Source organism: Microtus ochrogaster, linkage group LG4 (genome assembly GCF_000317375.1).
Source record: "Microtus ochrogaster isolate Prairie Vole_2 linkage group LG4, MicOch1.0, whole genome shotgun sequence".
Classification (NCBI taxonomy): Eukaryota; Metazoa; Chordata; class Mammalia; order Rodentia; family Cricetidae; genus Microtus; species Microtus ochrogaster.
In genome coordinates this window covers 57,088,379-57,112,826 of record NC_022030.1, presented here as the reverse complement: position 1 = coordinate 57,112,826, position 24,448 = coordinate 57,088,379, and the positions used below count along the sequence as shown (strand labels likewise).

Below are 24,448 nucleotides of genomic sequence, written 5' to 3'. Positions count from 1 at the left end.
CACAAATGCTATTGAAGAGAGGAGACCTTGGGTGAGGATGCAGGGAAGAAGAAATCGCTACATTTATTGATGAAGCAATAGCAGTTGATCCTCAAGCTCCTGGAGATGCACCACGGACTCTGCTTTCTGCTGTGGCCCCAAGACTCATCAGCTCCAGGACTCACCTCTTTGGGCCTCCCTCCAGGATTGAGGGCAATGGTGAGAGCCAGCTCAGGGGAGACGCACTGGACGGGGGAGCGGACCCCAGGACTACGTGGGGATGTGGCCTCTGGAGACTGGTTCTCATACTGTCCATCACTGGCTGCTCGCCTCCGCAGCGGGGCTGGGGGCTCTGCAGGCTGCCTCTCCTGAGCCTGAACCCCTGGGAGGAAGGGCAGGACATGGAGAGCAATGAGCAGACTAAATAATGATGCGATCCCATCAAACACCCTCCCTCACACAAAGGCAACACCTCAGCCCAGGGGTTAAACTGGGATGAACCACATCCCCTCAGGCCCTCACCATGCCTTCCTGTCCCCAACTCAGCTCAGACCCTAAACTTCCCCTGGTGTCGGGGCAGGGGTGAGGGTAGAGGCCGCTTAGCCTGGGCTCTGCCTTCAAGACTAGTCTCTACTCTGTATAGGATTTGGACCAAGAGCACAAAGGATTGATACAAGAAACAGATGTCGGCTCCTTCCAGCCCCCAGAGGCAAAAGGCCAGAGCTTCCAGAGGAGGGAGGGGAGGGTCTCCAAGGCAACTGCATCAACCAACAAGCAACATGGAGCCTTTGGGAAGGACTTTTGGAAAGGGCTAAATTGCATCATCTCACACATGGCGCTCCCAGTGGGAAACAAAAGAATGACCAAGTCACACTCTGGAGTCTCCAGCCACAACTGGCTTCTGTGGTGGATTTGATCTCAGGGGTTCCCTGGCTTTCATCCAGTGCACCCCTGAAACCTCTAACCAACTTCCCCTACAGCAGCCCCTTGCAGCCCCCTTCCTCTCGGCAACCCGCGGGGGCTGTGGCCATGGCGGAGGCCAAGGCTTCCACCATACCCTACCCTGGCAAAGGGCAGGAAAGTGAGAGCAAGGGGCTCCTTCTTCCTGCCTCCACTTCCTGTCTAGCCCACTACAAAGGCTGCCCATGTTAGCATCACCCTGCCTCCTCCCCATCTTTTCTCCCCACAGCTGGCCCAGGGTATGGAATCTATTATTTCACTGTGCTGGCTTCCAGAACCCTAGAATATTGACTTCCCAGGTCCCAGGAGCCAAGGCCCAACCCTGAGAGTTGGAGCCTAGGCTTAATTATTTTAAATTCTCATCTCTGCATTCATCACCACCGAGGATTAACTAAGGGGCTTAGGTCACATGAGCTTGGGACATGAACACACATCTGGGTCCACCTCCTTAGTCACAAGAGGCAGCGTGTACATGTATACATACATGTATAAACACACACATGCAATGCTGGTCCTTGGGAACACAGCCAGGACAGCCTGGTGGGACTTGCCCTTATGTAGCCCGAATCCCCTCTCATCCTCTATAGTGGGATCTGCACAGTCCAGGTGGTCCCCAACCCTTAGTTTCCATAGCCACAAATGGTTGCCATGGCCTACACTGCCCAGGAAGCCTTCCTGGTTAATGTGAACAGAAAAGTGCTGACTGGGGCAGAGCTGCCTCACTCACACACAGTGACTGTGGTGCAGATGCACATACTCTGTGGCAGAGGCTCTGGGGACCTATCAGGGGTTAGCAAGACCAGCTGCCAACAGTACACGTGAGGTGCAGAAGGTGGAAGGCAGACCAGAGTCTCCACTCCGTGCTGTGACTCAGGCAGCCCTGCCTACCTGCACAATGGAGACCAAAACAGACTGCATCCTGCTGGTCCCCAACTGCTCTGCTCAAAGCAAACAACCCCCTAACCTCAGAATGCCCTGCTTTCCAGAAGAGAGAGGAAAAAAAGAGGGTGTGTCAATCCTGAGCAGGGGCTGCTGGGAGAATCTACCGGGAGTAGAGAGAGGAGGCGGCCGGCTCTGGACATCTGGAGCCACCCCAGACACTGCCAGCAACTCTAGGCTCCCAGAACTCAGGCAGCTTCTGGCCTCAGGCCCTCTTCTCTCTCCTCCTGCCAGGCCCTGCCAAACTCAGGCCTCTGGGATGTGTGGGCCAGCCCTAGCCCCGCTTCTGGGTTCATTCCTGGCAGAAGCATTAGAGGCCACTGCTTTTCTAATAACGTTATGACAAAGGAGCAACTTCACAGAAGTTCTGGGGTGTGGAGTTGAATTCAGCCCCAAGGTGGAAGGAAACGCCTAAGAGCTGCCTTTGGTTCCAGGGGTACCTCCCCGCGACATACACTCCACCACCATAGTCTCTGGCAATCTCTCCTCTTTTTCAAGAGTAGCCACTTCTTTGTTTGGGGGTCCTGTGTTAGCTTTTAGAAAGGAGGCCTGTTTCCATTGGAGGCACCCTCTAGGAGGGACAGAGAACATTCACACCATCCTTCCCAGGCCCAGAGCCATAGGACAGTAGTGAGGACCAAGGCTGCTCTACGTGTGTGGTGGGCCACCAGCAGAGGACACAGACCTGCCCAAGGTAGATGGGCACTTGAAAGCAAGTGTAACTGAGTCACTTCAGCTCCCTTCCCTTTCACTGCCAGGATGGCAATGGGAGCTCGCTCTGCCCAGGGGCTGCAGTTGAACCAAACGATCTCCAAAGAGCAAGGAGACTACGGGTCAAAGTTTCCCTTTACAGAAGAGGAAAGACCCCCACATTGCACTCCCACAGGGCTGACCATTCCCAGAGAGTGGTCTATGGCACCAGCAGCCAGTCAGGGCACTCAGTCTTGGAAGACAGTGTCTCACTGTTGTCCCCTTGGCAAGACCATAGCTAACCCAGAGTGCCTGGACAGCTCTTTCTATGAGAGGGAGGCTGACACAGTAGAGAGGAGAGAAGAGCCTCATTGTTCCTCAGCCAAGTGGTGATGGACACCAGCTGACAGCAGCCAGGGCGAGAGAGAGAGAGAGAGAGAGAGAGAGAGAGAGAGAGAGAGACCATGTACAGCTCTCTCACATCCCCAAAACTGTATAAACATCCAAAGGGGCCCTGCTCCCTGGGCAGACTCCACTGAGGACTCCTTAGTCTCCCCGGCCTTTCTCTCCAAGCCTTTGCTTGCTATATGCACACAGGCAGAGTTCTCTCCTCCCTCCCTCCCTCTCTCTCTTTCTTGTTCTCTCTCTCTCTCTCTCTCTCTCTCTCTCTCTCTCATTCTCTCTCTCTCGTTCTCTCTCTCTCGTTCTCTCTCTCCCTCCTTTCCTCTCTCTCACACACACTGAAAGAGACAGACAGCCCTTAGGCCCACAGGGCCAGAGGAAGCCATCAATGTTTCTGGAAGGTTCTCCCCAGCAAGCTGCTGTGTACTGAGAAGTAGCATACTCTGAGGGTAAGAAAGTGGCCTTTCAATCCATAATGCTCCGTAGCCAGTCCTGGGTCGGCCCCTCAGGGCTATTTCACCTGGGGCTGACTGGCACCTGATCTTCCCCAGCACCTTATGAAAACAGATGGTCACCACAGCCTGACAGCTGCCACATACACCAGGAACGGTGTTGAGTCGGCCCCACCCTCACTGCCCCCAGGACAACACTGTTCTCCCCGCAAAGTGCTCTATGGGTCCCAAAGCTAATAGCATGCATGGGCATATACATATCTTTATATAGAGATCGATAAATGTTTATGGGTATGTGTGTGTGTGTGTACACATTCATACAAACACACACATACTGCCACTCTTCAGAGTCACCCAGATAAATACCCAAAGTCACGCAGTGTCACTACAGGCATCAACACAGACCTCTCCCACAGACCCAGATACTGGTTGGCCCCACCCCCACAGACCCAACTCTTCTTTCCAGCCTTCCGGTTTCCAAAAGACTGGATTCCTCAGCTCCAGGTGGTAGGACAGGGTGTCCAGCTTCATGCCCAGGGCTCCAGAAGTAAGGGGATCCAGGATGGAAGCCACCTGCTGGGCCAGGGCACTAGAAAGCCACACGCGATCACACTAGAAGCTCCAGGGCAAGCCATGCCAGCTCCCCCCGGGACAGGTCCGTTGTCTCATAACCTGAACAGGACCCTGGGCCCAGTTTAACACTACTTTCCCCCACTGCTGGGCCAAGAAAAAGGCAGAGGGGAGGGAAAAGAAAGGGAAGGATAACCTGTCAGAGCCATCTTCCGAGTATCAGGGGGCTGCAGCAGAATGGTCCATAGGGCAACAGACACGGCACTGCCCTCAGGATTTGAAGATGCCTTTGCCTGGAGCTGCTTAGGGCTGTGACATTGGAGAAGGCTGGGTGCATGGTCTCCTCCCTGTTACTCCTCCAGGCAGGAGTGAGCAGACAAAGGATGAAAGCCTAGCAGCCCGCATGTTACAGAGGCTGCGACACTACTGGCAGGGTCCTAGACTAACAGGGGCATGATGGAGGACTAGCACACCTGTGGCAGGTTGTAGCACCATGCCACATAGACACAGCGGGTTTTTCGGACTGAGAATGTGGGTTCTGAACAGTGGAGGCACCATACGGGCTCAGGCAAGATGAGGCCACGGGTCCCAGCACGAGAGGAGTGAGGCAGGGATGGGGCCACCTCTTCCTGTCTGACATGTGGTGGTCCCAGGAAAAAACACAGTTCTGAGTCTTGGCCCTGAAGCTCAACCATCCCACCCGGGGTGACTAAGAATAAGCGACTGGGCACCTCACTGGAAAGACCAACATCTCCACCGGGCACTCTGAAAGTTCCTCTAATTACTTCTGACCTTGTGCCCAGCAGACAAGGCCAACTAAAAGCATCAGGTCTTCAGCCAAGCAGGGATGGGGTGGGGGTGGGGCTAAGGGAGGAGAAAGGGAAAGCAGGAGAGGGAGGAGGATGAGGAAGGAAGGAAAAGAAGAGCCACCTTAGGTGAGGAAGGTTTGGGCAGAATCTCGTGGGCAAAGAGGATCAGAGGGAAGCTGGAAGCTGAAGCAAGGGTCCACAGCCACAAGGAAGGAGAATCAGAGGAACCCACCAGAGACAGAAGCGGATCGGAGCCGGTGGAGAGGAGAGGGTCGAAAGGTGCCACTCTGCCTCAGGCCTTGCAGTCTGGCATTGTATGCTGTCCACCCACACCCCAGGGGAGCCGGCAAGAAGGGGAGGCACCAGGCATAGAAAGCACCCCACCAATGCCACGGGGGACAGGGGGGACACAGAACACATGGAGAATGCAGGGGGCGAGGCATTAAACAACATGAAACAGAACAAAAACAAAGAAAAAAAATCAGGGTTAGTCATTGTTGTGACTCCAGGATAGGGCTACACATTGGAGGGGCGTGGGGAGGGAGGGAGATGGAAAGACAGGGTGGTCCAGGGCCTCTGCTCCTCGGAAGGGCAGGGGCTTTTCCTTCCTAAGTCCAGTAGCAGCCTGAAACCTAGAGTCCTCGGTCCCTGTTAGCCTGCACTTCACTGTGAAAGTCATTCTAGGCCATCCAAGAACCTCCCTTTCTCTCTAGGTCACCCATTCCCTTCTGAATCTAAGACCTAAGGTCGCACCCCTGGCATTCCTTAGCCCCGTGGTAATTCAATCACATTATCCTCCCCCCCTGGAGCCCCTCATTCTTTTAGTTGTTGCCCAAAGCCGCTGGGTACCATGAGTAGAGGCCTTGGGATAAACCTCCAGGGCGCTGTAGAAGGCCTTGCTGTATTTCTCTGTCCTCACCTTGCTGATTAGCAAGCTACCTTTCTATCTCAGGGCCTGCGCCAGAGGTTGGTACTTCCCGTGGACTGCCTATCTGGCCAGCACGTGCTTCATTGCTCCCAGCCTTGTTAAACTCAACCCTCTCCCCTTAGTTAGAATCTGTTAGTGGCTGTTAGAATCCTGACCCTCACAGAAGCCTCCTGAGCATCTTGCACTGAACTCCCTCTCAGTCAGCCCCTCCCAAGCTCTCATGCCATCCAGGAACACCTCTGCTACTCAGTCTTTGCCACAAGGACCCATCTTTGTTCTTTTCTTTCCCTCTTACATTCCACATCTAGTTGACCTGGAAATCTTCCTGGCTGAATGTTCTAAATAGTCTGCCATTTTCCTCCCATCTCCGCACTTCCATGCCAATCGATTGATGCGCAGCATCGGCCTCCGAAAGGACCTCCCTCCTCCCATCTTGGCCATACAGATACTCTGGGAAGCCAGGTGATGTCACCATTTGGACCAAATCCTTTCAAAGGCTTCTCAGAACACACACACCAAAACTCCAAGTTCTTCGGATCACCTGCCAGCCCAAATTCAAGCTGGCTCCGTTCCCATTACCTCTTAGAGCTCGTGTGGGCCACTGTGCTCCAGCCACGCCAAGCACGCTCCTGCCTCAGGCGCTTCGCACACATAATGCGGTCCCTCACTGCCTAGGGACGGCTTTCCTGACCATGCAAGCACCCATTCATCCTCCACTTCCCCCTGCCACATCTCTGCTTTACTTCTAAAGCATTTAACCTTCCACTTAAAATATTATAAAAGTTTAGTGGCCAATACTGCCATGAGAGTAAAGGCTTTATTAGTCGTCAACATTTTCCCAGATCCTGGACTACCAAACAGCCCAGATTAATGCTCGTGTTGAATAATAAACTTAATGGGCCTTGACCTCAAGCCTGTATGCAGAATGAACTATCAAAGCTGTTTCTGAATCCAAACCCTGAAGCTTAATGCCAGGATTTCACTCCATTTTTTTCCAGCCTCCTCACTCTAGTGAAGTATCTGAGCTCTTAGATGAGCCTGAACGGTCACCGGGTTCCCGGGCTCCTTTTCTGCCCATCACTTTCTTTCCCTCCTCTCTCTTCCTTCTCCTCCTTCCATCTTCGGTCCCTCTCATCTCTACCTAAAATCACGCCCATGGCGCTCACCATTCCAGTGTCCAATGCCTTGTTCCCCACCTCAGCAACCATGCTGCCCCCTTTTATCATAAACCACTCCAAAGAGTAGCTGGCAAGCTGTCCTCACTCCTCTTCCACGTCCTCCGCAGTCGCTCGGTGTCTGGCTTCTGTCACCAGCACTCAACTGAAAATATGCCTTTGAAAATCTCCAGTCTACCTCATTGGCCAGCCGGACGGGTTTCTCCCTCACCCGTCCCCACCCATGATTCCACCCTTTCTCCTTCGACTCCTTTCCCATCTGAACTCTGCATGGTGCACTGCACTGGGCTCCCGCCACCACCCTCAACACTCACGCTAAGATCCCGCTATGCCTTTGTCTCCCCTGTGGTCATTTTCCTGAGTTCTCTCTCTTCTCCACGCCTATGCCACAGACTCCCTCCAAGTTCACAGCATGCATTAACCTCTACCTGTGGGAGAAGATTCTAGAATCTACAGCTTTTCCAACCATACACCTCTATACCTGGAGCATCCCCATCGCGACAGCACAGCCCTCCGTCCTCATCTCCTAACACGCCAGCCACCTCCCCCTCACCCTGTTAAGGGGGCTACACGCTTCTGTTCACAAAGCCTTCCTAATGCTGTGATCCTTTAAAACAGTCCCTCATGGTCCCCCAACCACAAAATTTCTTCATTGCTACTTCATAACTGTAATCTTGCTACTGTTGTGAATTTTACTGTCAATACCTGATATGCAGGACATCTGATATTCAACCCCTGTGAAAGGGTTGTTCCACACCCAAAGGAGTCATGACCCATAGGCTGAGAGCCACTGCCTTAGACCATCTTGAACATCCCCCTCCCCACTGGTCCTTGTAAGTACATTGGTTCTGTCCCCTTAGTACCCATGGCATCACCTAGTCTCTTCCATGACTGAGGTCAGTACTCCAGTCCAGCGCTCCATCACCAGGGCTATCTAGTGAGCACCAAGTATCTTCCAGGTCAAAGTTACTCCTGCTTCTCTGCCTTCCTGCTGGGACCCACCAGACATGCCTCCGGAAATACCACTCTGCCCCTGCATTGTCCAGACTAAATCACTAATGATTTCTTATGTCACTCAGCACATCTAATCATCTCAGTCTGAAATTTAAGACCATCCTGCGACAGGGTGACAGCTGCCATTTCTGCTCCATAGCCACCCGCCATTCTGCAAACAAGCTGTATACCCTCCTGAGAAGCCACTCTACCCAGGAATCTTGCTCTTTCAAAGTTGTACTCAACCATGACTGAACTGTACACGGCAGGCCACTAGCCGCCACCTCCCAATGTCTATAGACGGTAACGACTCCAATTCTCCCTGGTGGGATCGCTTCCACCGCTCTTATTACAAATAACTGCATCCTAAGATTCTGGCTCTCTCCTGAACCCGACTCCTTAGGGATAAGATGTGCATTATCTTCTAGTAAGGACTGAAATCTCCACCTCTAGAAGCATCAGGTATAGATCCAACCAATCACAGAATCAGTAGCAGGAGATCCTCAGACTCTTATTTCCTGTTCTCGTCTTACTGACCTGGCAGGAGCGTCCAACCCAATATTAGATGACCATGGTGACAGTAGATGTCTATCTTCATTTTGCTTGCTTGTACTATATGTCTGTAGTCAAAAAACCTACATGCCACTACATTCTCAGAGCTTAACACTGAAACAAGGGGGGGGGGTGTCCAAATGGAATGAATTAGGACACAGTACTGGGGCACAGAGACCAGCCAAGAAGGAAAATGAAAATCAGGAGAGCAAACGAGGGAAGGCACAAGGTCAAGGGAGCCTCTCCCTGAGATCTGAGCTTCTTAACACTCCAGCTTCCTGCAACAGAATGGAAAATAAGCAGAGAGCAACAGCGCTGGAAGTTGCTCCCCCTGACTCCCAGAATGCTCTACGCACTGGATCTTCCTGTGCCTTGCCCTGCATAAGCAATGAAGAGCCACAAAAAAGGATACTAAGGATACTGTGAAAGCAGAGCCTTCCAGATCAGGAAATTCTGTTCCTGACAGGGCATGGACCAAACGGGGAACTTTATAGGCCTGGTGACCAGATACAACTGTCCCCTCTGCAGCTCATCTTATTTCCTGGCTGAGTTACTTGCAGTTGATGGAGATTGGTAACAAGGTAAGGGAACAAGAGACTTGGTGCCAACGATATTCTTTTTCCTCCCAGTGACTCTGTGGCAGCCAACACCTGAGCAGCTACAGAATACAGAAGTTGACAGTGAAACCTTTGGGAGCTGGGAGGAGAGAGCCTGATTGGAGACCCACTCCAACAAGAGCCTCCTCCCAGACCATTAGCAAGCTATAGGGCAGGGTTCCAGAAGGGGAAGAAAATTTATCTTGCCCCATTCGTCTAGAAGTTCCTGGGATCAGCTCATCACTACACTGGGGTGTCACAATCCTTCAGCACCCTGCCACCACTCCATAAAACACTGGGAGAACGAGACAGCAGAGGAACTTGGGGGGCCCTTCCTTTTTCCGAAGTAAAACTGTTAGGGGACAGTTCCAGCCGATAGAGTGAGCAAGAGTGTGGCCACAGTCAGGTGCCCCATCTGGACCTCCACACTGTATTTTGCCAGAGTCACAGAGCTACAGGTCCGGGACCTTGAGGCTCAGGTAAAGCAGAGGTAGCAGTCTGGAAGGAGCAGCCCTCCTGGGAGCCGAGGCCCCAACATGAACATTTTGTTTTTGTTTTTTGTTTTTTTGAGACAGGGTTTCTCTGTGTAACAGGCTGTCCTGGAACTTACTCTGTAGACCAGGCTCTGCCTCCCAAGGACTCAGATTAAAGGCATGTGCCACCACCACCTGGCCAACGGTCACTTCTTATGGTAGCAATACTTCTACCATGGCTCACTATTAGCTGATAGAAAGTAGAACCAAGGGTGGCAAGGGTGGCGAGTCTCTGCTCGGAAACTCAGGAGCAGAGTGTCCCCACCCCCATACCCAGCCTTGGGCCCAACCCTAGAGCCAATGGTCAGCTGAATGCTTCCCCAAACCTACATCCATCCTTTCCAGGGAGGGCGTCTCCTCCTGCCTTGCAGCTGGCATGGTGACTCAGCTGCCCCTAAATTTAGGGAAAGGAGCAGAGGGCAGAGCCAGCTGCCTGGCTTCCTCTTCTCCCCAAGATACCCCACCCTGTCAGCAGAGCGACTGGGCACATCACCTCATCACCACAGTCCCTGGGCCACACCTATCTGGGCTTCATCTCACAGCTAGGGAAACCATTCTGCTGGGTGCAGGATTTCCCAGATGGGAAATCTTTGACTGCCGAGGGAGGCATCGCAAACTGGGGCTGTGGGTTATGGTATCCCATGCTTGTCCCTCCCAACAGGGTCCCTGACCCTGGCTCTTTCTTGGCCTGTCCTCCCAGCAGATTCCTCTGTGATATCTCTCTCTCTCTCTCTCTCTCTCTCTCTCTGTCTGTCTCTCTCTGTCTCTGTCTCTGTCTCTCTCTCCACCCACACAGAGTGGGTCTAAGCAAGAACAGAACAGCTGAGGAGCTAGGACCATCTTAGCCTTACAAGGATGAGACTCCTGAAGTCCCCATCAGGGTGAACATCAGACACCCACTGTTTGTTTCAGGGTACTCTCGCGAGCCTTCTGGAGTGAGCTCAGAATGAAATAACATCTAAATCGCATCTAAAATCCTCCTCTAGCCTTTTCCACCGTCCCGAGGCCCTGAACTGTGAGGACAGTGAACATTTTAGCAGCTGCAGAGTCTTCCTCTCTGCTAAAAGCATCTATCCCCTAAGTCACTGCCTCCAGGAGGCCATCCCTGATTGACTTAGTTGGTAAGCTTCACACTGGGACCTTGGCTCTGCTCTGTTTCTGCACAATTTATCCTCTGTTAGGTCCATCTATGTACTCATTTCCTGATAAAACTGCAGACTCCCTGAGGGCAGGCATGGATAGATACTACCTTTGAGTTCCAATGCCTGGCTTAATAAATGATCTATACAGAAGGGATGGCTGTGGGAACATTCCCAAGACCTCCCCAGGCTAAAAAAAAAAATAATACTTCCAAAGGCTCTAACCTATGCTGTGCCCACCTCTCCCCGAATAGACCACAGAGACCAAACAGGGGAGGGGATGGGGAAATGGGGAGAGGTTTCCCAGGTCTCATGTCTCCAAGGCTGTTTGTTACCTGCTACCCGGTGAGCCACCAGCCCTTCCAGGTTCAATGGTTCTTCCTCTGGAGTTCGGGAGGGGTCTGAAGTAGTTTCCTTTGGTGGGAGTTGAGGCTGAGTGACGAGACCAGGAAGAGAGGTTGGGGGCTCTTGAGGCCCTGCAGAACTATGGGGGCTTGGAAGGAAGGCAGAAGAGGCTGGACTTTTTGGACGGAAACTCTGGTTGGATCCAGCTGGACGCAGCTGATAATCGTAAGGTGAATAAGACCTGCCAGAAGAGACCAGCTCCGGGGCTCCCAGGGAATGCCCACTAGGGATATAGCCAGACCGGGACTGGGTCAGCGGATGGGACTCGCGGGAAGAGCCCAAGAGGGGCTGGGAAGCAAGTGGGGAAGTCCCTGGCCAGGCCCCAGGGACACTCTGGGACTTATGCAGAGGGGCAGCCACTGAAGTCGGCTCCAAGTCCAGCATCAGCATATTAAGGGCTTCAATGGACTGCTCGATCTCCTGCTGGGAGGCTGCCCTCGGGAACTCTGGGAGAGTAGGTATAGGGGTTTCTGCTGACAGCTGGGGGCTAGGCTTGCTGCTGGCAAGACTCTGTAAGGGGGATCTCTCCTGCTGTCGGGGAGGTGGGTGAGGCTGCTGCTGTTGCCAAGAATTCAGACCCCTCTGCACAGCCTCTCGGCTGCTGCCCCCACGGGCTGGAGCTTGGGGCAGCTGGGGCTCCACATCTGGAAAGGACTGGGATCGGAACAGACCACTGGGGTCATAGCCACAGTGGGCACTGGTCACTTGTGACCAGGCTGGGTGGGGTCCCTCACGTTGGTAGCCAGCTAATCCCTCCTGAGCTGAGTAGGAGGGCCGAATGGGGGCCGAGTGACTGCTGTGGGGTACCATCCGGTTGGCAGACTCATAAGGGTAGCCTCCACCATTGAGCATGGGTTCTGTGGAATAGGACTTGTCCAGACCATTGGTCAGTGGGGACAGAGTCTCTGGGTATCCACCTTCGCTGGTGTTGGTGACCCCATCCAGGGAGGACAGCGTGCCCATGCTGCCCCCACTCTGCCCATCCTGAACGGGCAGCTCATCATCCAGAATGTCCGTCTCCCGCTCAGATGCCAGAGCCCCACCGTTGACGTGAACCTGGGCTGGGACGATGTGGCGGCCAGGGGAGGACACAGTTGGGCCCCCAGCTGGGTGGGACCTGAGTTGCTGAGCCCGGTACATGGCGCCCTGCTTCTCTCTATCTACACCAAAGCCGCTTAGCAGGCGATCGAGCTCCTTCTTCTCCTGAGGACTCAGAGAAGCAGGGGCAGTGGCAGCCCCAGAAACAGGCTCATCGGTCTTGTCTGTCTTGGTGGAGGCTGTGGAGTTGCCAGAGTCGCTGCTCACAGACAGTGTGTGTTCCACATGGTTGGGAGTGGCTGACAGGGCAGGCCGTGCAGTAGTGACAGGCCCTGAGCTGCCATTCAGGGAATCCTTCTTCTTCACTTTGGCGTACAGACTCCCATCCAGTGGCCCTTGAGTGTGACCCACCACTTCTGCAAGGACGACAAAGGGGACAGCAGGCAACACACGTCAGCAAAAGGCAGTCACACTCATTAGTGATAGTCCTCCCAAAAGAGCTAAAGGCTCCCATCCACGGAGCCCCAGATCTCTCCTCACTACCCTGAGTGGCAAAGGGGAAATACGCCAGCCCCCTAACCAAGCCTTTGGGGAAGAGCCCTCAATGTTGCACTCAGCTTCAAGTGAGGTACAGCCTAAGACGGTGCAGACTGGCCCAGGCCAGTGTCCAGCTGTGGTACATCACAGCTTCCAACCCAGAGCAGCACAAATTATTCCACGGGCCTCAGCAACCTTCCTTTTAATATGAGGGCAAGAGACGAGGGAGATGGCTCAACGGGGAAAGCATTTGCTGCACAAGAAGGAGGAGCTGCGTTCAATCCTCAAGCACTCACATGAGAAAAAAACAACAAAAATAAAAACATAGACAAAGAAATCCTTGGGTCAACCAGGTTAGACAAACTGAACCAACAAGTACAGGAACGATGAAAGACCTTTTTCAAATAGTAAAGTAGAGAAAGACTGAGGGGAGGAAGAGACACTCAGTCTTTACTCTGGCCTCTGTGTACACACACACAATAATAATAATAATAATAATAAAATAAAATGAAGACAGTAACTAAATCATGTTAAACCATAGAAGACAACCCCTATTCACTGAACTCAAGACCCTTCCAACCGAATGAGCCAACGCCCTATAGCGGTATCACAATAAGACATCACCCACTGGGAGCCATGACTTCTGTTACCATGAACATCATTAATTACTGAAAGGGGACATCCTGGGTCTACTCAGCCCCTACAAGTACCCACTTCAGGAAGCTTCTTTTGCTTTCCAGTCCTAGGAGTCCTGCCCTGGGTTAGAGGCAGCAGGGCCAGAAGAGGCATTACCTCAAACACAAGCACACGGAAGGTTTAAGTACGGAGACCTAAAGACAACCTTCAAGCAGGAGAGCCAAAGAGCGTCCTGGAGGATGGCAGGGGTATAAATACATACAATCATTCCCTTCATAGAGGGGATCTGGAGAGTTCCGGGAATGGAAGGGCACTGGGCAGGATCCACGCATGCTCAGTGCTGGACTGGGCAAAGAGGCCGGAGTCAAAGTGAAAGGCAAACCAGCCCTAGCCTTCCACAGTGTGGTATATAGCTCAATGCAAAGAATTTTCCAGAACAGTCCAAACAATGCCATTCTTCCCTCCCACTCACATTTCCAGAAGTTTCTCCACATTTCTCCCAGAGCAATGGTCCATCCTTGTGGACCCATAGTTCGTGACCAGCAGGCTTAACTCAGAACATATAGGCCTCTAAAGAAGGGAGGGAGAGGCAAGGTGGGGCTGCAGGAGGCTCCCCAAAATAAGCACTCAGATGACTGCAGTTCCCAGAATGGGAAGGTTGGACTTCGGTGCTCCCGCAGTACCCATGCCAAACTATGGAGTAGGGCAAGGGAGAGTATGGGGTAGTGGGGGGTGCTAGGGCCAGGCCAGAGCAGTAGAAGAAGCATCTTAGGTATGAAGTCTGAGGGGTGTCCTTTTGTCTGCAGACAGCTCTGGAGAAGCCCCCAAGAGCAACACTTTCTCTGAAAGGAAAAAGTGAGCGCTGAGTGGCTTGGGGCCAGAGGGCTGACTCAGAAACAAGGGCTGCCCCGCCCCTGCCCAGGCAGTTCAATGACTTCACACCCTAAGGAGACAGCAGCCCAGTTTCAGCCCTCTCACCCGCCCCACCCCCACATACCTCCTCTCCTAATCCAGACCCTAGGTATCAGGAGAAAAGGCACTTCCCAAAGGCTGTACCACCTCCAGCCAGGACCCCTCAGTCATACACAAAGCCAGACACAAGAGCCATGAGAAACGCACATGCCATAGAAATCAGTCAGTTAGACACACCAAGATGTGTCCACACCGAGGGCTCACAGAGGGGAGAGAGAAACAGTAAGAAAGTGGGGTCTGTTTACATGTCCAAACACCAGTCACTAGAGTGCAGACTGTTAGACTGCAGAAGCCGTCTCCGTGTACCAGACATATTACTAGTGTTACTAGGCACTGCACACATGCAGCGTTGCAAGGCTTGCTATTCAGGGAGGGCAAGGCTCCCAGGAAAGATGGAGAAACAGAGGTACAGAAAGGCAAAGGAATCCATTTTCAAATGTGTGGAATCTGTGAAAGCTTTCGGTGAGGACTAATTGACTTTGAAGACAGAGAGAGAGAGAGAGAGAGAGAGAGAGAGAGAGAGAGAGAATACACATACAAAGGCAGGAATAATCCAAAATAAATATTTAAACTTAAAGCCACAAACACTTCAAAAAGTACAAATGATCTTGCCGTGCCCAAAAATTATCCCTCAGGCCCAAAATGAGCCACTGAAAACAAACCCTCACACAGAAGATTATAGCCAGAAACAAGTGACCATATGACCACAAAACAGGAATGCCTCCAGCCGTGCTCCTGTGCGCAAGGGCCCACACGCCACAGGCCACCACACGTCACTCAGAGCTCTCAGAGATGCTGGCCAATCAATACATTCCAAACTTCAACACATGCTCCCCAGGGCCACGGAGCTACAACTCTGGCCTCAGTTTCCACCGAGGCTCTAGGATCTACACAAGCAACCAGCCCTAAGTGACACAGCTGCCTGTTGTGTGTGACAGCCCAGGCTCCCAGGACTGTGGCCTGTGTGTGTCATCAGCCTACCCTGCACCAGACTGCTAAGGACTAAGGTGGGCCCCGCGTGGCTGCCTCTCTGTCCTGCTTGCCCTTATCTTCAGAGGACTAAAGTATAGGATAGAGGAGGCTTTCCTCTGGCCCTGTCTCCCTGAGAATAGGCTCCCTGTTTACTGGCTCCTTCCAGAGGGGACAAGTACCAAAACCAAGGGCTGCCATCCACAGAGATTTGTGAAGTGGTCTCTGGAGAGTGGGTCTCTTGGGCCAGAGGGCAGGGAGAGTTGCCTTCCCTCCTCTGAGCGTGGGCAGCTTGCAGGCCCTCCACGCAGGCAACAGAACAGATGCCATTGTACACCTAAGGCCAGGGTTCCTCTATAGGCTCTAACCCGGCTCCTCTGGCTCTGCTCTGAAGCTCCATCACTCAGCCACAACAGCCATGAGAGCTAGTGGTGCTGATCGGGTCCGAGAACACGCAAAACTATCCCAGAATCCACCCAGGAGTTTGTAAAAAAGAGCATTCCCCAAGGCAGGCAGGAGCATGCAGGCTGATTCTCGGCTCCTGACCTCCTGGCCCCTCCCAGCTCTTCCTTTCCCCTCTTAGCCAGTCCTCACTCGGCATTGATTTTGAAAATGTCAATATTAAACTTGTTCGGCCACGTAACGTATCTCGCGTGGGCTATTGTTCTCGGCAACGTCCGGAATATCAACTGCCAAGCCACTAAAGAAAATCGAAGAGGTGTAAATTATTTAATTAAACACTGCTTGTGAAACACAAAAGCAAACAGATCTTGCTGTGCCCCAGGAGGGGGGCTAGTTGCCCCTGACTACCAAGTGCAGGCCACAGGGGCCCCGCCCTCTGAGCTACCACAGCACCTTCACTGAGTGGCCCTCTACCTAACAAGGGCAAAATCAAGGGCAAACAGGCCTGCCCCAGCCCCAGCAGGACTTCAACTGATGGCCCAGTGAGCAAAACCCGACCAGTGGAGCACGCTTACCCTCCTCCTCTGAGGGACACCCAGGTCAGTGCCTCCAGCCCCCCACACCAGGACACACACTCTCTGGCTCCCTCTCCCCCACCACAGGCACATTAAGTCCAATTTAGCGGGACCACAAGAAGCCGGAACACAAGGCTGGTTTCAATCCATCAAAGCAGGAAGGGTAAAAGAGAAAGGCAGACACCAGAGGGTAGAAGTGGGATAAAGTGGCAGGGAGAAGAGAAGGACCTGTGGGGGGCTGGGGGTGGGGAGGGGGATCCAAGGCTTACAAGCTGAGGAGTCACCTTGGAATCCAAGGCCCAGCAGCCAACACAAGCATCTCAAGTAAAGCCCCCTGAAAAAGGAAGGAGGTCATGGCTCAGAGAGGTCTGGCACAGAAGAAGGGTCTGGCTGGGAGGGGTCATAGGTTCTGGCCAGGTGACAACAGAATAGAAAGATCAACAATACCAGATATCCAGATTGTCATCGATCCTGGGCAGCAAGCCCCCAGAACCCAGTGCAGGCTGGCTGGGTGTCCTCTTCTGTCACAGACTGCATGCTGTCCATCTTTCCGGGAAATGACAAGTCCACGGTGGAATCAGGGCCCCACTCACTTCCCCTGACTATCTGCTCGTTCTAGCAGCCACTTGGGAGATGGACTCAGCTCAGGGTGCTGTGTTTGGTTGCATGCACCAAGGGGCCCTTGCTCCACCAGGGCAGGAATCCAGACGGACGAGTCATGGTTTTGGAAAGATCTAAGGAAAATCCCCAGCTGACTTGGATGTGGATCCACACACTGGGGCCCCCTCCCAGCAGCACCCTGTGCAGAGGTATGCCAAGCCCCAACAACAGCACCACCATAGGCCAGGACACAGATGGGGCAGGGCAAGTCCATCTGACACACCGAAGAAGAGAAAAGGAGTAGAAGGCGCTGAAGTTAAACCAGTCTTGGCAAAGTGTTTTTTAATTCTGGTCCTCTGGACTCTTCCAGGAATTGCTAAGAAGGCCCATCCCAGGGCCCATCTGAAGGATTCTCACTGGGAGGCCAGAGCTGGGGCTGAGCCTCAGCACTGTAAACATGCTATTTGTAGCTCTGGGATCTAAGATTTGGATCCGAATGTGGAACAGAGAGATGCTGCTTGTTGAGGCATCAGGACAGACAGCCCAGCCATGAGGAGGATGCGATGCTGGCCTGGCTAGCTCTGAGAAAGGCACCCCCTTCGTAAGGAGAACTCCCGGAGAAGAAAACCTGAGCAGCCAGCAGGTGCATATGGAAGAGTGGATGATTTATGAAGGCCTTCAGAATGGGGCCCTGAGTGATAAAAAGTCCTTTGGAGCCAAACAAATAACGATCTATTGGAATACATTACCCAGAGCAGCGATGACCACCCAGAAATCAGTGCAGGGCCAAATGGAAGAGGCACCCTGGACCCTGGCAGTTTGGAGGTAAATTGTGAGTGGAACCTCTGTGCTCCTTAAAAGTAATACTAGAGGCACAGTGTGATAGTACAGGCCTCTAATCCTCGGAGGGCCACAGAGACGTGGTTCTGAGGAGGACACAGAAGGAAAACATGCCCCCCCATCCCCCACACCAGGCACACCCTTCACTTAGAAAAACAGCTCCCACCTTAAAATGGCCTAGTCAGCTTGCATCAACTACTTAAGCCACTTTGGAGCAGCCTCCAAGATGCATGCGAGGGTCTGGATGCTTACTCAAAGGTTTGCTGAGTGGCAGCCTTCAAGAGCTAGGGCCCTGGAGCAAGGCCTGGCACACCCAAGCAGGCTGTGCTCCCCGCTCTCAATCCTCTGCTTTCCATTTTCCAACCGCTCCCCTTACCCGAGGGGAAAGCCCAACCCTCCTGATGGACACACCAGATCTTTTTATCATCTGGCCCTGCCCGCCTTTTGAAGCCTCTTCTTTGCTGCCCTCAACACCCCACACAGCCTCCACTCTATTCGTACTAGGCTATTTCTGTGCTTTTCTCTCTGGCGTGCAGTACACGCCGTTCCTCCTCCTAAAGGCCCTGCCTTGTCCCGACCCCATTGGCAAAGCCCCTGCCTCCTCCTTTAGACCCAGTGGCAACTCCTTTGGAGTCTCCCATAGGTTGGGCCCTTCGCACTGCCGCTGGAACTCATCTGCCCTGTGAATCCATCACACACTGAATGACCATTATTGACAATTGTGCCTGTCTTCTCCAAGAATTCGAGTGTTTCCCAGAGAAAGGCATCTTGCTTCTCTCTCGCTCTAGCCTTAAGACACATGGTCTATCAGGATGGAGCCTCTTTGGAGTTCACTGTAACCCTATAGGATATCTCCATGGAGAATACAACCTGCACATATTAGGTATCTCCATAATCCACTTGCCTTACATTTAAGTAGCCCCAAAAGCTTGTGATAATCCTGCCTTTCCCTGAGAGACTTCTCCATATAACCCAGTTGACAATCAGGGGTTCTAGGTGGACCCTAAGGCATCTCCAAAAGATCCTCCTTAATAGTACTACAGCAAAAATATGCACAAAGCAGGATTCCTCCTACTTCACAGCACAGGCCAAGTCCGTGGAACCTGACTTGGGCAGAGCCTAGTCCACGGATCTCCCTAGTCACACTACAGGCCAGGGGGCAATAACTTTGCTAGGCCAAGGACATCTTGAGAGTATCTGATGAAATTCTAGAATATTTTTAAATTATTTATTCTTATTTTATGTGCACTGGTGTTTTACCTGCACATACGTCTGTGTGAGGGTGTCAGACCTTGGAGTTACAGACAATTGTGAGCTGTCATGTGGAGGCTAGGAATTGAACCTGAGTCCTTGGGAAGAGCAGTCAGTGCTCTTAACCACAGAGCCATCTCTCCAGCCTCTCTAGAAATTTTTTTAAATGTGCATGCATTTTGCCTATAAGCCAATAAACAAGCACTTTAAAGCCCATCTATAGGCCCCAAGTTAAGACAAGTTCATCTAGGGACTGGAGAGATGGCTCCGTGGTTAAGAACACTGGCTACTCTTCCAGACGACTGGGTTCAATTCCCAGAACTTACATGGCAGCTCACAACTGTCTGTAACTCCAACATCCTCGTACAGATGTACCTGCAGGCAAAATATCAATGCACATATATTTCAAAAAAAATAAAAAGATATGTTCATCTAAAAGTTAGGGTGCTGCTCCTGGGATGCCCAGCACTCAGGACTAGTGTGAAGAATCCATGCTCCAGGAGGAAAGCACACTGACAACATGCAAACCTTTGGGGGACTTAGAAACTTCCAGAGTACCCTAATGCTTTAACTAACCTACAGGAGGACAGACAAGGCCAAGAGGAACCATTGCCAATGGCCCAGAAACTCCAGGAGCTACTGAGAAGGCTTGCTTGTGTTACAGGGACCTCTTGGGCTCAGTGGCCAGTCTGGCTTCTACCTGGGGTCATTTCTCGTCTATAGCTATCTAAGAGGATGTCAGCTCAAGCTGCAGAGAACTCTGAGAATTTCTACAGGGGGATGAGCATCCTCTGGGGTCTGAAGATCAGCAGAATGAGAGGTTGAAAGGCCACACCCAACCTCTAAAGGGAACCACAGAGGGGACACAGCCTCGAAAATAGGAAAAAAAGGAGGCACCAGCAAGCGACACCCAGGGCATGTAGGTCTACTGTCCATGGAGAGCTGTCCACTGGTGTAATACAGACAAGCTCGGAGTCTCAGGTTCCTGTACAGGCTCATCCCGATGAGCCTGGGTGCAGCAAGAGAGACCCCTGTCTTTTTATCACCCTAATCAGAATACATCTGAAAGAACCCTTAATGTTTATAGCAAGCAAACAAGAGGGGGACAATTGTGAGCAATCTCACCAGCATCACACAAACCCACATCCATGGGTCCAGGAAGGGTGGGGTGCTGTCCCCTCTGCTGAAGCACAAGAAAGAGGTGGGAGGAGGTGGGAGATCCAGTGTCCAGAGACAGCGCATCTGGACTTGTGGTCACTAAAGCAGGGAAGTCAATCTAGAAAGACAAGAAAAACTACTGCGCCTGTCCGGCTCCACTCTTCTAGACTGGGGGCAGCTAAACTGAAGCCTGGAGGAACTCAAGGTCAACTGGGCACAAAAGGAGCCATTTTAAAAGCCTCGATCTCTTAGAGCTGAGAGGACCAGAGGGATTCATTTCCCCACTTTATGGGCTGGAAGTGGTGCTCAGGGGCTCAGGGGAGCTGAAGGTCACTTGGCAAGGACATGTCAAACTGACTCCATGGGCAGTGCTCCTGACTCCATGATGGTTCAAGGTGAAGATGACTAGGAAAGTGGCACCTGGGAGGAAGAGGAGGAGACAATGCTCCAGCTATGGTAGGAAGCCATTAACTTCAAGGCAATATGATATGCAGGGTCCAGTACAGTGAAAGTGACAGATATGTCCCCTGGGTCTTCCTTAGGAGGGATCTGAGGTGCTGTTCCCACAAACCATCCTAACTGGATCCCATACCATGCCCTCCAGAGGGAGGAGGTGGGAGATGGTGACCATGACCTTCATTTCAGACCCTCCCAAGCAGGGACTCTATCTAGAAGGCAAATGACCTACCCTGGCCACACATCAGCTTGTGCACACAGAACAAACGTGAAGTCCCGGCCAGACTTCACCTGTCCCGTCCCAAGAAGCCCTGCAGACCCTAGCGCCTGACTCCCCAGCCTGGTGCTATAACCAGAGCCTGGCACACCCACTCCCCGCCCTCGCCTATCCAAGTACCAGATAGTCCAGACACATTCAGGATGGTAAAAATAGCTACCAAGTCTTCTGCCAGGTCAGGATGCTGCCTGGGCACTCAGAGAGCCCTGACTGGAGAAACAACAGAGTAGCCAAGAGCCCTGCCAATGAAGATGGGGAGACAGCCGTGAATGGGAGCATTATGACCAGCCCTGGGGACCCCATAGTTTCATCTGCAAAATAAGGGAGTGCCCCTAAATACGGTGGACTCCCATGGCATTCTCTCTACCCACCACAATTCCACTAAAGACAAACCATTGCCCAGAGAGACCAGACAACTCAGATCCACCATGCTCCTCCACCCCGCTATCCTTCCTCCAAAATCTGTGACCATAGCACGACCCAGAGAGTCCCTCCAGGAGGGGACACCAAACCAGGCTGACACAAGCATACCCCAGTGCACTCAGAGGGGGCCCTGCACAGACTCATACCCTCCCGCTATCAGGTCTGAGGGACGCTGAGCTCCAGGCAGAAGGTGCCCACCCCAGGTCCAGCAGAAACCCACATAGGGGACAGACAGGGGACAGCAGCACAGCTAGCTGCACTTACCCTCTGAACAGAGCAGAAAAGCGGCTGTGGGAACACTTGGATTTGTCCCCTCTGCTTCAAGTTTCAAGTAATTTCCTGTCCGGCTACGGCTACAGTTCTCAAGCTGAGTGTCCTCCTCAGGCTCCCTGGGACTGTCAGGGGGTGGGAGGAGCCAGTGCCGACTGGCCCTGCACACACACACACACACACACACACACACACACACACACACACACACACACTACTCCCTCCCTCCCTCTCTCCCTAGCTCGCTCTCTCCCCCTCTCGGCTCAGGCTCACTCTGGCTTGTAGGAAGCCAGTGGGATCAAACTCTGTCTGTAATCCCAGCCAGCTGGGTCCCCTGGGCTTCACTTATCCTGCAGCTATGCAGCTCTTGAATGACATCACAGTGGCTTCCCCTCCAGCCCAGCCCTGCTCTGAGTCCCAACCCAGCCCCAACCTCAACCCCAGCTCAACCTGCCCCAGCACCAGAGTCTGACTCCAGCCTCGGAGCCCAGGCCAGCCAAGCCCCAGTCCCCAACCAAGGGCCCTTCCAAACTACAGCAAACAAAGGAAAAGACCCCGGAGCAAAGGAGATCAAGCCCAGAGGGATGGGCAGGGCTACCAGGCCCTGGGAGAAAAGAGCATTATGTGAGGGACTGAGATTTCTTTCCCCAAATTTTCCACATTTTTCCCACTCCCGGCAAATGGAAGGCAGAGCAGATGACAACAATTTTCCAGCTGCTGAGCAGTAAGGTGGAGAGGGATTTGTGTGTGTGTGTGTGTGTGTGTGTGTGTGTGTGTGTGTTTCCTCCCCTCCCCAACACTACTCACGCCACCTCCAAGCTGAGTGTAGGAGCCAGGACACTTCAGTGGCTTAGAAGAAGAAAAAAAGAAAAGGCCCCATTTGTCCCAGAGAAGGCTGGGGTGCCACCAGGAGAGGAGGGCAGAAGTCCCAATAGCTTTGGCTTCTGGCCCAAGGAACCTTGACACAGTCTGAGCAAGGCTGCTCTGAATGCCGGTGGGGGTCTGACGGGAGCATCTGAGGCTGCCTTCCTGTTAGCACTGTTTATTGCCATCTGCGGCAGTCGCAACAGGCAGGGCCACTTTTCCGAGGGTCAGGATGCCCACTGTCATCGTCAGCCAGCCAAATGTGTGACCAACCACTCAGCAGCACACAGGCAGGTGCCTGGAAGTTCCCACCACAAGCTTGGCTTGCCCTAAAAGGCAAAATTACCAGAGGACAGCCGTCAGGGCACCAGGTCCTTCCATGTTGTTTGTGTCTTACTTGGATCTCAGCTGAAACTTCCAACTCGATTCCCATGCTAGCGGGAGCTTTGCTTCTCCCCTGGAAGAGTCCCCCTCTACCCTCCCTTGGCTCCCAATCCTTTGTGACACCTAGGTGCTTCCACAGCTCAAGACTGTAACCACTTTGAACCTGCCAAAGCAGCTCAGGACGGAGAGCCTGCCAGGGGAAGACCACCAGCCCCTCTAGGTCCCCCTGTGCCCCAGTCATCACACCAGTGCCAGCTGCTTCTGACGACTATGGAGAAAAACTTGAGGGGAGGAAGAAAACCGTTATTCAGGGCCCCTGCAAAAGGGCCCCTGCCCTGCCTGTCTCCGCTGATGACACGGCTAAGCAAGCAAGGCAAGCAGCCAGTCTCATAGACTCTGGTGTTTGTTTTTGCATATTAGAAATAAAACCCAAGCTAGGCAGTGGTGGTGCATGCCTTTAATTCCAGCACTAGGGAGGCAGAGGCAGGCTGATCTCTGAGAGTTCGAGGCCAGCCTGGTCTACAAAGCGAATTCCAGGACAGTTAGGACTGTTATACAGAGAAATCCTATCTCAAAAAACCAAAAGATTCCAAAGATAGGGAGGGAAAATGGAACTAGAAAAAGACTCCTCTATTTTGGACTCTAAACTGGTGGAGACCACAGCCCATAGGGACTACTGCAATGGCCCCCTTGTCTCCACAGCATCTTCTAGAACTAACCAGCAATGCCCAGGCTCCTGAAAGGGTTAAGGTGCTCCCGCAGACACGCCTGTCCCCACTCAGCCCACAAACAACAGCAGCAGCCCAGTTTGATTTCGCTTCCCATCTGAACACCATCTGTAGTATTTTGTGAATTACTAAAATAAATTTAACTTAAACCAGTTCTGAGCACCAAACTTCATGAGATCACACACTTGCTATGCTAATTATACACGTTTTACTTTTTCTTTGAGAGTTTTAAATCTTTTGATAAAGGATCTTTCGTAGCCCAGGCTGGTCTTCAACTCACTACACAGCAGAAGATGACCTTGAATTCTTGATCCTCCTGCCTCCACCTCTTAAGGGCTTGGATTACAGATGCTGGGTTACTTTTGTTTAATATACATTACCATGGGCATTCCTGAAGTCAGTTCATAACCACTGAGACAGTGTGGCCAACAGACAGGACCGTGGAAATACTAGGTACATGAACAAGTGCCAATTTACTGTGAAAGCCGGGAAGGGCATTGACGTAGAGGACAGTCACTACCATGACTTCTAGCACATTGTCGCAACCTTAGATGCACGGTTTTCTGGCCGAGCATCTGCGGGGTCACATGGTGCATTCACTGTGACCTGGGAGTCCTGCTTCCTATAAGTTTGGCGTGACTGAACCAAGAAAGAAAGCACATGTAGGATCTCTACAGAAATTAGGATTCCAAGAAAGATTTTCAGCGTGCGAAGTGATTTCAGAATGTAAAGAATTCTTTAGATTGCTGACCTGTGTTCCTGAACTATGAAACGTGAATATGTGAGCTAAGGAGTGGATGACCTCAATAAACAATTAACAATTGTATGGACAGAAAGAAAGAAAGAAAGAAAGAAAGAAAGGAAGGAAGGAAGGAAGGAAGGAAGGAAGGAAGGAAGGAAGGAAGGAAGTGTGTGTGTGTGTGTGTGTGTGTGTGTGTGTGTGAGA

At 52.4% G+C, this 24,448-nt stretch overlaps 1 protein-coding gene across 10 annotated transcripts in view; it reads right to left on the bottom strand.

The window, feature by feature from the left end:
* Tns1 (tensin 1) overlaps positions 1 to 24,448 on the bottom strand; it is a 230,526-nt gene that overhangs the window by 31,934 nt on the left and 174,144 nt on the right. For all 10 annotated transcript variants that reach the window (XM_026786501.1, XM_026786500.1, XM_013351702.2 and 7 more), the window contains 2 exons: positions 11,053 to 12,576; positions 165 to 361 (listed from right to left, as the gene is read on the bottom strand). In XM_026786501.1, the coding sequence (XP_026642302.1) occupies positions 165 to 361; positions 11,053 to 12,576 (1,721 nt within the window). The remainder of the gene's footprint in view (positions 1 to 164; positions 362 to 11,052; positions 12,577 to 24,448) is intronic.